The 14,138-nt window shown below is 41.6% G+C and overlaps 1 protein-coding gene across 4 annotated transcripts in view; it reads right to left on the bottom strand.

Annotated features, from left to right (window-relative positions):
- Positions 1–1,457: 1,457 nt before the first annotated feature.
- Positions 1,458–14,138, bottom strand: part of SEC23IP (SEC23 interacting protein) — a 43,287-nt gene continuing 30,606 nt past the window's right edge. For 2 of the 4 annotated variants that reach the window (XM_047825397.1, XM_047825400.1), the window contains exons 14-19: positions 12,563–12,718; positions 12,036–12,138; positions 10,365–10,550; positions 9,533–9,695; positions 8,953–9,054; positions 1,458–1,825 (exon numbers count right to left, since the gene is read on the bottom strand). In XM_047825397.1, coding sequence (XP_047681353.1) covers positions 8,973–9,054; positions 9,533–9,695; positions 10,365–10,550; positions 12,036–12,138; positions 12,563–12,718 — 690 coding nt within the window. In that variant the 3' untranslated portion in view covers positions 1,458–1,825; positions 8,953–8,972. Of the gene's footprint in view, positions 1,844–8,952; positions 9,055–9,532; positions 9,696–10,364; positions 10,551–12,035; positions 12,139–12,562; positions 12,719–14,138 lie in introns of all 4 variants that reach the window. The other 2 variants (XM_047825398.1, XM_047825399.1) reach the window with 2 other exon arrangements.

Genomic DNA, 14,138 nt, shown 5'->3' with positions numbered 1-14,138 from the left:
GGTTCAGGTGTTTCTTCTTTGCACAAGACTCAAAAGACATAGGCAGACGAAACCACTTGTCAATTGAAAATTCAAACTGGGGGCGCCTGGGTGGCGCAGTCGGTTAAGCGTCCGACTTCAGCCAGGTCACGATCTCGCGGTCCGGGAGTTCGAGCCCCGCGTCAGGCTCTGGGCTGATGGCTCGGAGCCTGGAGCCTGTTTCCGATTCTGTGTCTCCCTCTCTCTCTGCCCCTCCCCCGTTCATGCTCTGTCTCTCTCTGTCCCAAAAATAAATAAACATTGAAAAAAAAAATTTAAAGAAAATTCAAACTGGATTTTGTTTAGTATCCATAAACAACCCTCATCTTCCTTTATGTCGTCAGTTTGGGGAAGATAAGTGGCTATTAAGTGAAAAACAATAGTACTAGCTGTAGAGAAATGAAGGCCAAAACGGAGTCAGGAAAACTGTGTTCCAGCCCCGGTCTGCAGTCAGAGAAAGGCACTTAGCGTTGTGTCCTCAGCCGGAGAATGAGGTTGGTTGGAATGAACACATGTTGCCAGAGATCACTTCAGCTCTAAAGTTGTTCTGTCCTAATTCTATTATTAGGAGTAATTGCTAGGAACAAACCACATACAGCACGTACTCACGATGAAAAGTAAATGAATGCAGGAATATTCACAGGAACATTTTTAAGAAAGACGAGAAATACAGACGTATGCTGCTTTTTAAAAATGCCATTACTGTTTTATTCACACTAGTTAGAATATATACACAAAAAAATGTGTATCATATGTTGCTTTCAAAAAATTCTATGTTCCATGAGAACTATGTAAACAGTGTAAAATGTTTCTATCGCATAACAAAAGAAGAAAAATCGGCATTCCCATGTAGTATTAGGAAAATATTTAAGATAATTTGATTTTAAAGTCAGAGTAAAACAAAGTGAAATATTACAGAACAGTCTTTCCAGGAAGTAGATCTACAGTCTAGAAGCAATACATTTCATACTCTGAAATACTTTGGTATACGTGAAATTAATACAAAGCAAAAAAACGAACAAAAAAAACCCACCCCAAAACCTAAAAAGTCTACTTTGGTTCTCATATTAACTGAAAGTTTAGCAATGAGGCGACTGCACAGCTCCTCAGATGACAAAACGGAAAACCTCTCATTTGCTCCCCACACCCCTGTGAGCGGACGCGGATGTGCCCGGAGGACACTTCACAGGACCTCTGGAGCATCTCACTTCTTTCCACAAGTACGCTCTCAGCGAGAGCCTGAAAGGCTTCATAAAACCTCAGATTCAACTCGGAATATAAGTGCTCTTGGTTACTTCCTCTTAGACACCAACGACCCCTCATTAAAGCAGCTCGAAACTACAAGTCACATTGAAAGTAGAATATAAATTTTTGGAAAGTCGTATTACTATAGTTTCTCAAGAAGTCCATACTTGAATAAAAGAACATAACTACATTAATTTAAAAAAATGCAAGTTTAATGGCCCATTGACAATAGGTTTTTAAGAAACAGAAATAACCATCTGCATGCTACAAATATTTCTTCATTGATATCACGCATTACTCTGACAGCTGTACAACTAAACTGATCTGAGGAATTTTTAATTGCATCATTTTTCAAATTACGTTTTCTTATCTATACTGTCCACATGTGGTACTGATTTTCTCCATTGTCTTTTTGTTCTGTACGTTTTCTTTGAAACGACTTCCTACATGTGAGAAATTGTGAGCAAACGCTGATGAACCACTTTTCTGTCATCCATCACGGGAGCAAACTGGGAATGTCTTCTGAGGGTTTTCTCAGCAATGCAATTTCTTGCCTGACTTTCTGGAAAGACAAGAAAGCCTTTAGAAGAAAAAGAAAATACCTGGTGAACTTCACAAAGTTACAGTAATAACACACTAATGCACTGTTATTCCTTCCTGAAGTAAAAGAAATACTGTCAAGTGCCTCCGAAGAACACAGCCCGTGAGCACAAGGTCTCGGGCCTTCCACGGGGGTGGACGTGAGGCGAGGAGCGTTCACTGAGAGTCGCCAGCATGGTAGCTCTCCAGAACAAAACACGTATGGAAAATAAGAGAGAAAGTTTCTGTCAGATTCATGAGAGGCTTTTTAAAGAACAATTCTTATTCTATTTTTACTTTTTTAATTTGAGAGAGCGTTCATGAGCAGGGGAGGAGCAGAGAGAGAGAGAGAGAGAGAGAGAGAGAGAGAGACGGAGGGAGAGAGAATCCCAAGCAGGCTCCACACTGTCAGCGAGAGCCCAATGCGGGGCTCAAACTCACGAACCGGGAGAGCATGACCTGAGCCAAAATCAAGAGCTGGACACTCAGCCAACTGAGCCATCCAGGAGCCCCTTAAAGAATACTTGTAAAAAGGACTAAAGGAGAAAAACATAAAATTATTCAATAAAACTGACCTAAGCTTACACGAACCAAGTAGAGAAGGCCTGTTCGCATTCTCAATTATCGTATACTATTACAACAGTCTCAGGAACCAAAGTTCTGGCCCAAATTTTACAACCAAGCATAAGGAGAAGTAAAACAATGAGCAGTGAAAAATTCTGTATGAAATGAGAAAGGTTCTTAGTTTTTCATGCCAGCTTTTGCTTTCTTTTGTGGAAAGACACTGTCAGGGGAACTTGGGTCATTTCAAAAGTCATTTGCGACAACAGCCAAGACCGTCGTATACTCAGAACTTGCACCGCCAGACAGCAAAATCTTCGTCACGGTCACTAAAACACCGTATTTCACGAAGTGTGAGACACCATCGATTGTGAGATGTACCATCATTTCAGGCACCCATCTTAGGCAAAGAAAAAAAGATGTTCAGGATACAGACTCTAAAAGGAGACAGAGACCATCACAAAAAGTGGGGACACGGAATGGCCACAGCCTCAATGAGCGGTAAAAAGAATAACCCTTCCTCTACAAAGGACAGCCAAGAAGTCTGCATGCCTCTTCCTTGATGATGGGAAGAAGGGAAAAGATATGCCTTGGTATGTGAACTGGTCCCCCAGCCCTGCCAGCCCACAAATTTTGTGTCTGAATTCATATTAGCAGCATCGTCCAAAAACCTGAAGCAGAGAAATTAGCTTAAGCAGGCTCAGGTTGGTAGTGCCCCACCCAGTAACTGGGAGAAAATAACGCAACCCCTTTTGGCAAGAAGTCAACTACCATCCAGGCAACACCTGATTAGAAGATGCAGTCCAGGGGCACTTGGGTGGCTCAGCCAGTTGAGCGCTGACTCCAGCTCAAGTCATAATCTCACGGTTGGTGAGTTCGAGCCCCGCATCGGGCTCTGTGCTGACCGCTCAGAGCCTGGAGCCTGCTTTGGATCCTGTGTCTTCCTCTCCCCCTACCCCTCCCCTGCTCGTGCTCTCTCTTTCTGTCCCTCTCAAAAATAAATAAACATAAAAAAAAAAAAGAAGATGCAGTCCAAACATAAAGATAAAATGTGGAAAATATACGACTTGCAATCAGTAAAATATGGTAGACAGATGAGTAAGTCAATAGAAGAAATGTCAAAAAACCTCGAAAACAAAGACTGGGTACAATTATCCTGATGAGCACTAAGCTATGTATGGAAGTGGTGAGTCACTATATTGTACACCTGAAACTAATATAACACTGTATGTTAACGACACTGAATTTAAAAAAAAAATTAAATCAATTTTCTTGGGGTGCCTGGGTAGCTCAATCGGTTAAGTGTCCGACTCTTGGTTTCAGCTCAGGTCATGATCTCACAGTTTCACGGGTTCGAGCCCCATGTCGTGCTCTGTGCTGGCAAGCCAGAGCCTGCTTGGGATTCTCTCTCTCCCTGTCTCTCTGCCCCTTCCTCACTTGCGCTCTCTCTCAAAGTAAATGAATAAACTTAAATAAATAAATTTTTTAAAAGCAAATTGTTTTCTCATCAAAAAAAGAAAACAATACTGGGCATATAATAAAAATATCAAACAAGAACTTATCATGGAAACATCAAATCAATGACAAAAGGATGCATTTCAATATATGGCATGGGCAAAACAACTAAGAAAAAAGTGAAATCCCTCTATTCTTCTAAAATATATCTTTCTAACCTATAAAGTTAAATTAAAACACTATATAAAAACAAAAAATTAAATGTAATTATTGAAATGGTAAGTAATCTCAAAAGACTGGCTTATGTATTTTTAAAACATATTCTCTACCCATCCAAACCCCCAAAATCCAAAGCATAAGCAAAAATAAAAGGCCAATGTCAAACTGGAAAAAAACTCTGCAGTGACAAAACGTTATTATCCTTAAATATTATAATATAAATCATTAAGAAACAAAAATATCCAGAGAAACACACATAGGTTAAGACTAGACAACTGACAAAAAATACAAATGGGCACTTAAATATACCAAAAATGTTCCATTTCACTAATAATGGAAATATAAACTAAAACAATTATAATAATTTATGCTATCAAATAGGCAAAATTTTTAAAAATAGTAATACCCAGTGTTGGCAAGGGTACAGGAAAACCAGCACTTTTATACTGATGGTAAACATGAAAACCAAGAAACCTTTCTGAAATGCAATTTAGCAATAGGTAGTATAGATCAAAATCCTTTTATTTTGGTTGTTTTTATTTGAGATAGAGAGGGAGGGAGAGGGAGAGAATCCAAAGCAGGCCCCACACTCAGCACAGAGCCCAACAAAGGGCTTGATCCCACAATCCTGGGATCGTGACCCGAGCTGAAATTAAGAGTCGGATGCTCCAATGAGTCACCCAAGCACACCAAATTCCTTTAAAATGTGCAATACTCTTAAATCCAACGATGCTACATGTAGGAATTTATCCCAGATATGTGCAAAAAGCATATGCAACTACATGTCAGAATTATTTATAATAAAGTTGGAAAACATCTAAACACTCGACAATAGTAGATAAATTAAGTATTTTAATAAATAACAGAACTATAAAATGGAATACAATGCAACTCTTAAATACTATGAACAGTAAAGCCTTCTTTATACTAGTAAAAGATCAGAAGGACCTAAATGCCTATTAACAAGGAGCTGGTTTAAAAAACTATAGTGTAGGGGCGCCTGGGTGGCGCAGTCAGTTAAGCGTCCAACTTCAGCCAGGTCACGATCTCGCGGTCCGTGGGTTCGAGCCCTGCGTCGGGCTCTGGGCTGATGGCTCAAAGCCTGGAGCCTGTTTCCGATTCTGTGTCTCCCTCTCTCTCTGCCCCTCCCCCGTTCATGCTCTGTCTCTCTCTGTCCCGAAAATAAATAAAAAACATTGAAAAAAAAATTTTTAAAAACTATAGTGTAGGGGTGCCTGGGTGGCTCAGTTGGTCAAGCATCTGACTTTGGCTCAGGTGGTGATCTCACAGTTCGTGAGTTCAAGCCCTGTGTCAGGCTCTACGCTGACAGCTCAGAACCTGGAGCCTGCTTCAGATTGTGTCTCCCTCTCTCTCTGCCCCTCCCCTGTTCATGCTCTGTCTCTCTCTCTCTCTCTCTCTCTCTCTCAAAAATAAACATTAAAAAAATTTTTTTGATTAAAAAAAAAAAAACACATAGTGTAGCAGTCAATGGAATAGCACACAATCATTACAAAGAACGAGGCAGCTCTTACGTTGTGATATATATACTTCTCTCTGCCTGAAATGAGCTTTCCCCAGATACCCGCCTTGCTCACTTGCTCCAATGACATTGTATCAGTGAGACTGTCCCTCACCATCTGATACAGAATAGCAACGAGTCCCATCCCAAACGCACTCCCTCTCCCCCTGACCCTGCTGCTCTACTTTTTACCATCTGGCACACTTCAATTGTTTATTTACTGTCCGTCCTCCCCCAGACGAAAGAAGATCCCTGAAGGCACCACCAATGTCACCACCTATCTGCATCAGTGTCCACACTCCTCTCCGGCATCCGGCACCGGGAAAGATGCATCCCTGTTCTTTTCCTAAGGCTAACCGCTTCACTTGACCTAGGCCCCCTTCCTGCACTGCCTTTGCAAGTATTTCCTCCACAATTATCCCCTTTTGCTCCTGTCTTATCATTGTCTCCCCCCAGCACTGGGTCGTTCTCAGTAGCAAACATACCTTAATATCATAAAATGTCCCCCCATCTTATTTCTATTCCTTCACAGCAGAACTCTTTCCTATCTGATCCCTCACTTCTCCTCAACCCACTCTACCTCTGCCATGGTGTTAACAAGGTTACCAGTGAAGTTCTACGCCTTCCTCGAGCCTCAAGCACATGGCCGAGTCTTGGCCCTCCTCCTTCTTGACCTCTGTGTCAGCAGCCCTGGACACCACTGACCACTCTCTCTTGAAGCAATCTTCTCTCAGCTTCTCTGAGATCGTAAGCCCCCAAATTTTCTTTCACTTCTATGGCTCCTCCTTCTCCACCAGACCTCTTCTCTTCTCCACCTACTCACTCCAAGGTGATCCCATCCAGTTTCTGGCTTCAAACGGCCAAGTATATGCTGATGAATGATTTCAAGGTTATTACCTTAAGCTCAAACTTTCTCCTGGGCTTCAGGCCATCAGCTTCACAACATCATCAACTACTGACTTAACGCAACAGAACTACGGATTCCTCGTCCCCACTCCCCACCCCCACCCCCACCAAAGAGCCTGCTCTGTCCATAAGCCTTCCCAGGAAAGGCACACCATCCACCCAGCTGCTCACCTCAAAATCCTAAGAGTCATCCTCAACTTCATTCCTTCCCCGCTTACGATGAATTCCTCTGGAAGTCCTGGACTTCCCTTCCTCCACAACAGATCTGACCTCAGCCATCTGTCACATCCCTATCACTAGAGCCCTCGTCAGTCACCACTAGCCTCTTCACAACTCCCCCTTCCACCATTCTTGCCCGGCAGTCTGCCCTCCACCCAGCACCGAGAGCATTCCTTCTACAGCCTAAGCCAAGTCATGTCACTCCGCCCATTAAAGCCTTCCATGTTTCCATTATACTCAGAGTAAAATGCAAAGGCCTTACCAGCGACCTCATAGCCAGGCCCGCCCACCTCTCTGGACTCCTCTCCTCTTTTATTACCACCAGCCACAACGATCTGCTTGCTGTCCCTCAAACGTGACACGTCTGTTCCCATCTCATGACCTTAGAAGGAAGCTGCCCTTCCTTCTGTTTCTTCTCCCCAAATCCTCAGATGTCCACCTCCTTCTCATCTTTCAAATTTCAAACCCAATGTCATCATCGCCCAGCAAGGCCTTTCCCAGTAGCTACCCATCACTTGCAACGTCTTCCTATTTTCTCTCTCCACAAAACCTACCAATATCTGGAATGTACTTGTGGGGAAAGCACAGGTTTACTACTGCTCTCCTCCCAGGAGAAGGGAAGTTCTTTAAAGGTGAGAAGGCTATCTTATTATCCATTTATCCACAGCATGAAAACCGGTGCCTGGCACACAATAAGTACTGAATAAATATTTGTCAACCAAAGGACAGACCATTTTATAACTGAAAATCTGAACTGGGGTAGCTTTTGACATCACCTCCAGTTTATTTTAGTACTATAGTATCAGAAATGGTGAGAACTGGTAAAACTATATCAAGAGCCTGATTGCAAAATGGCTTTTTTAAACCTCTTACCTACTCTGTTGACTAAGACTCCCTAATATATATTAGGGAATGATCTAAATGTGCATTAATGGGAAACTGGCTAAATAACACGGAGTACAGCCACACAAGAGGTTACTATGCGGCCACTAAAGAGAATGAAAAAGATACCAGCCAACATAAAATACAAGCTGCACAAGTGAGAAGGTTGATGGAAACCATCAAGCAGCACAATACGTTCAATGAGATCCCTTTGTTTCCACGTGCACACATACCAGCCTGGATATGCACAGGGCGATCCCTCGAGGGCAATCCTGAAAGTGGTTACCGCTCCAGAATAAGGCGGAGGCTGAACTTTACATTTATTGTTAGAAAGATAAAAAGTGCCAGGAACTACTTTTGACTTCAACAGTTTAGAGCTCACCATTTGTATTTCATGCTTTGAAGGGCTTCAAAATTTCGAGCTATTTAAAAAACACACCTCTTTTTTGTAAATGATGCATCATCTAGTGAGGAAGAGGAGGTGTCGGGGTCTCAGGAGAACCGTCAGGAACGCAGGCTGGCTCGTTCTTCACAGGTTTAACTCCCTTCTCTACCCCTTCCCTCTATAAGGACTGGGGCACATGAAGCATTGCTTTTATAACCCTCCATGCAGTTTGGGGTTGGAGGAGACACGGGACATGTGGTACAGGCTTAGTCAATAGCAAATTCATTACTGAATCTGCTTTCCTAATTAAAAGGAATAGATATAACGGGACAATCCTTTCCCCCGTATTCATGTCTCAAATGTACACATGATGCCTGGAACCACGGGACCCGTCTTGTAATTGTGGAGTAAGAGCCGAGGTGCAGATGAAAAGATGCCAACAGTGTGGATGTCCAGTGACTTCACCCAACAAATGACAAGAAAAACAAACCTCTCTTCATTTAAGGTACAGTGAGCTGCGTTCTGCTACCTACAACCAAAACAACTCCTAACTGATATTCTTGGGAATGTCTCATTGAAAGAAATTGAAAACAAAAGAACTCAAATTTGATGTGGAGTTAGAAAACTGTTAACACATCAGAAATGTAGGCTGCAAACCAATTCCCCTCTTTAAGGTCTCTATTCTGAATTTTAAAAAAAAAAAAAAAGGAAAAAAAAAAACTACTAGGAAGAAACAGAAAAAAGAGAAAATTATAGTCAACATCAACTCCATAAAAAAGACTTCAGAGAGGTGCCCGGCTGGCTCAGTCCAAGTGGAACATGTGACTCTTGATCGCGGGGTCATGGGTTCTATTCCCACACTAGGCACAGAGATTACATTAAACAAACAAACAAAAAACAAAAACTAAAAAAGACTTCAGAATGAAACACTCACAATGTATACGCATAATAAAGATAAACTCACAGAGTGAGACTGAAGTCCAATCAATGCTGGGGCTGTTCTGGACTAATGTTCACTGTTCGATAAATTTCTTTAAGTAACAGCAGGGCAGTATCTTCAGATTCCCTATCACAAAGAAAAGAACATTTTTACTTAACAGACCATGAGGAGAAATTAACCTCTATGCATAAAGGTGAAAAATGCAACTTTGGTTCTAGTCAACCTACCTAAGAAAGGCAAATGAAAATAAAGCAGTGTAGCCTTAAAGCTGCCCTTAAAAACTGGATGGATACCGATCAGCTACAAAACAGCTGTGCCGCAATATGAAAGGGTGGCTTTTCAAAGTCCCCACCGCTCTCATTCTGTGAAAGGTATCCCTACAGAAACAGTGTGCAAGTACCAAAGGCCTGTGGTCAAAGTCAGATGACACACTGCCATCTTGTGGACAACAAACTAAAGGGGGAAAATACTGATTCTGAATACACGGCCGCTGAAATTAATATTCCATCCCAAGTGATAAATCCGCAAAAGAGTCTCCCTAAAACTACTGTATGTGCTAGCACCTAAAGGCCACGGGAATGTTATCAAAGAAGAAGACACTTACCAATAGCATAAATGACTCTGAAGAGCGAAAAGATATTCATTAAAACTCTCTATTGGCTTTTCTTGAAGAACGTAGTCAATTCGACGGCCTCCGTTTAGCATTCCCACCTTTCCTAAGTAGTCCTCATCCTTGGAAAAATCTGGACTTTCAACAATCTTTTCTGCTAGAATTTAAACCATTTCAATATCAAAGTCAATCACTTAATCATTATCCTTTGACTTTAGCTGACTTTCTGGGCTCAAGAGAGTATCGCTTGCCACACGTAGCGACCTGGGGAGCTACCAGGCTCCCTTCCCATTCCTCCAAAGAGCCGGGGGAAGGAAGAGGGGCTGGTTACCCGACAGAGAGGAGAAAGAGCCAACGAGCTGACAGCAGTTTTGAAGAAAAGGGGTGAGAGAGTTGCAGAAAGAAAGGAAACAGAATTAGAATCTGAAAGAGTCAAAAAACATCACGGCACAATGACCTGACTATGCAGGTAAAGTCTACAACATAATGACACAGTTCAACAACAGCAAGATAACTTCTCACAGCGAGCGGGCCTTTAACATGCCTGAATACGAGCTTAGCTCTCAACTCTGACATGGCCATTCTGGCCTTAGGAGTTTCGACAAAAACTTAAGATTGCAGAGTAAAAAAGTCCAGCAACTATCAGGCGAAACTCCAGGAAAAGGCCGACACGCATTCTGAAGCAGTTTATCAGAACAGATTTTCCTTTGTAGGAAGAACATTTTAACAAAAGAGACTAGAATGGAAACACCTCATTGAACAATTCGTAAGTATTATGTTTACAAACGACATTTGTACTAGAAAATGCCTCAAAGGTTAAATTTACCTTCAACGACTTGTTTTTCTTCTTCTTCTTTGATCTGATTGGCCACCTTTTCCAGTTCTTCCTGAAGCTGAGCTGAAGAGGTGTGAGCGCGGGCAAACTCGTTCAACGTCTGCCAAGCGCTTTTCAGGGAGCTGATGAAGCCCTGCTTCAAATCAGATCCCATACGAGAGAGACTGTCTTTCAACTCTAAAGAGATTAAGACGACATATCAAGTGAATTAGGCACTGGGTAAAATTCTCTACCGAGAAAATTAAAACAAAAGTTAACACCGTCCTCAGACAGGTTAAGACCCCCTCAAGGCCTTAAACGCCAACCACACGGGAGTTTCTCAGCCAAGAACTTTCAACATATAAAAATGTCTTGAGGAGTCTTACTCTGTCATTTTTTTTAACAACTAAAGCTAATCCAGCCAAAATGTATACATTTCCTCTCTCCAAAAAAGAAAAGAAGAGAAAAGAAAAGAGTTCAAATACCATAAAAATTCACGTGCTTTTTTTTTTTTTACCATAAGTTAGAAGAAAAAAAAATAGACCCATAAGATTTAAAAGATGACTGCCTTTCTAATCTGTAATGGTAAAATGGTTTTGAGAATTTGAGATTCTGACATAACCACAATTTAACTTCTTTAAAAATGAAAAAACTCCTGCCCCTTCAACCTTTTCTACTTCAGTCTAATAAATCCTATTTGAACTCAAGGTATTTGAGTATCAAATTTCTCATTTTAAGCCCAAAAGAGTTAAATACATTTTTATTTATTTTTTACTGTTTATTTATTTTGAGAGAGAGAGAGAGAGAGAGCAAGTGAGTGCAAGTGGAGGAGGGGCAGAGAGAGAGAAAGAGAGAGAATCCCAAGCAGGCTCCACGCTGTCAGCACAGAGGTAGATGTGGGGCTCGAACTCACAAGCCTCAAGATCATGACCTGAGCCAAAATCAAGAGTCAGACAGACACTTACCCACCAGAGCCACCCAAGTGCCACAAAAAAGAGATAAATGTTTTTTAAAAGCATGATGTAAGCAAAAAAAAAAAAAAAAAAGGAAAGGAAACCCCCACTTTCAAATAAAAAGGCATGATCACTTTCCTCGCTCTTCTGTGCCACACTCCCATCCTTTCCACCCAGACCTTTAAACCTATGAGTAATATACACCCTTAACTGGCATTAGAGAAACCTAAACCCCACTTGGAATTATTATCGATCCACTATGTTTAATGAACATTTTTAAAGGGAAAAGTTTATCTTGTTAGCAAGGACATGACAGCTCACTTAACTTAGCATAGGGTTTATTTCCTGATTGCTGGTCCTTCGTTCGTGTTACTCGGCTTCCCAACTCCAAAAATTATGACCAAATTCTATCAAAATCTATGCGTCTCATCATTTTATTACCACTTCCCCCATTCCTAAGTATCTCAACCATTAGAACGCCATTTCAAGGAAAAAGTCAACAAGGAGAAGCAACGCATTCAAAACCTTTCTTCACAGTTCCTCTGAATGTTCTAATAAATGGGTTCTAAACACAGCAGGCATTTCAATAACACTAATTCCATCAAGAAAGAACTTAGTGTTAAAATTTTCATAATTCAATTACAAATGACAGGAAACACCTAATTCATTAGGACTGACAGATTCCAAAATGACAAGAAGGAAACAAGTTTTTACAGTATTTGCTTTTTACCTAAATGAAGTCTTTTTCTGCCTTTGTGATGGGGAATGAGAACTGCTTTCAGGTCCAAATCTGGAACAATCATAGGCTCTAATCTATACGCCACTGGATCAAGCTGTAAAGGGAAGAATTGGAAATTCAGGAAAAGCTGTTTTATCTTGAGTTACGTATCTCAGTTGGGCGACCAAACGGATAACCAGCAAACCAGAGATTTTGATTTTTTCCCCCAGGTTATTCTGGTATATTACCAGTATAATTATACTGGTAATTATGAGGAGACTTCCACATTTGTGGGTAAAATTACTTTGCAAGCAAAGCAACAGAAATATTTCCTTGAACAAAGGCTCTCTGGTAGAGAAGTTTATTGGAAAGCATCAGACTGTTCTCTATTAGGACAGAGAGCTAAGCTCTATGTACCTCAAAATCAGAGTTACTTCCTAAGAAATAAGGATCTGAGAAACTATTAGGATGATCCAGATAGGTGTTTTTATGTGGGTGTTTCATCTTCTCCAAAATAAAAAGTAATTCAATTCACTCACTGGATGATAAATATTGAAGAATCCTTTACAGGTGGGAAGCCTGTAGTTCTCATCTATCCTATCCACTCCTCGAACAGTGAGAAACATACCAATTGGAGATCCCAAGGCAAAGAAAATCTCTGGTTCAAAGTCTAATGAGTTGTAAACAACAGAAACCTAGGAAGAATCAAAAATAATGAAAGATCATCATTCCAATGGCATATAATAGAAAATTCACAAGTTCAAGCTGGAACTGCACTTAGTTAAAATCACCTCAACATAGATGATGCCATTCTAGGTGCGGCTTGTGAGGCTTATAATCACTGTCACAGCTATTTTAAAAGGGACTAAAAACTCTCTGTTTAAAATCTTCACAGGCTTCTCCATCTTCTGTCTATATTTCTCCTTGTTGTACAGCATAGTATGTACAGTACACTGTGAGCATTCTATTTACTTTGGTTATAAATTACCCTTAAAACTGCAGACTCTAGCTTCAAACCGCCTGGGTTTGAATCCTGGCTCCACGCCTCACTATGTGACCTTGGGCAAGTTTCTTAACCTCTCTTGCCTTAGCCTGTTTCCTCACCTATACAATGGGGATCATAACAATGCCAAACTCATAATGGGGTTAAAAAATCAAGAACCTAATCCACATGAAGGGCTAAGCACAGGGCCTGGCGTTCGCCAACTGCTACTTCTATTCCAGCGACCATCTTCGTTTGTTCAAGTGAGTTGCTTTCCATTAGGAAAACGATGTGCCCCCAAAGAGCTGTTTTGGGACAGCTTGCATGGAGTGTCGCAGCCCGCTGAGAACTGTCGAGATTAAGAAAAAGCACCTACATTGGTGCCACTCTACAGTTTACAAAGCTCTTCTGTTTGCGGCTCAGTGGCAGGATACGGGCCTTTGTCACCCGAGTACCCTGAGAACGAAGAACGATCCCCACGTGCACGACAGAGGCCCGCTGAAAGGGATGTAGGCAAGATGATCATGTGACCCCTTGGATGAAGATGTCACTTCTCGGATGAAGACGGTTAAGCTCAGACAGGTGGCACCACTCACCCGAGGGCACTCGGCCGGGGTGGCAGAGCGAGGACTTCTCGTTCCCACTCCGATGCACCCTCGACTACACTAGGCTGCCCCTTCCAACAAAGTGTGGCCTGCACACGCCTTGGCTTGTCCTTATATGTGCAAATTCAATGGTGTCTGCTACTGATGAGGGCCACACAGGACGTGCTCCCAAGGTTACCCACTTCCCCCAGCTCCAGACAAGAAAAAAAGAAGAAAATCCAAAGCTAAAAGGAAAAATACCAACCAGAAAAGGTTTTTACCACACAGATGACAAAGACCAAATACCCTTAATATACAGAAACTCTTCGATATCTGTGAAGGGAGAAAGAACTCAGCAGGAAAGTAGGTAAAACCAGCACTTCTACAAAGAAATCATGCCAAACAGACCTACGAGCCAACAGCTAACTTGTCTAGTGCTCAGAAACACAGCGAGGCGCCATTGTCCCCACAAGGTTATCAGATCAATGAAATACTAGAAAGAAAGTAAAAGTCCTCTGTTTTCACGAAACAGTTATTTCTTCAGAAGAA

Source organism: Prionailurus viverrinus, chromosome D2 (genome assembly GCF_022837055.1).
Source record: "Prionailurus viverrinus isolate Anna chromosome D2, UM_Priviv_1.0, whole genome shotgun sequence".
In the NCBI taxonomy this organism is placed as follows: domain Eukaryota; kingdom Metazoa; phylum Chordata; class Mammalia; order Carnivora; family Felidae; genus Prionailurus; species Prionailurus viverrinus.
The sequence above is the reverse complement of the archived record's forward strand: the minus strand, read 5'-3'. Positions and strand labels throughout refer to the sequence as shown.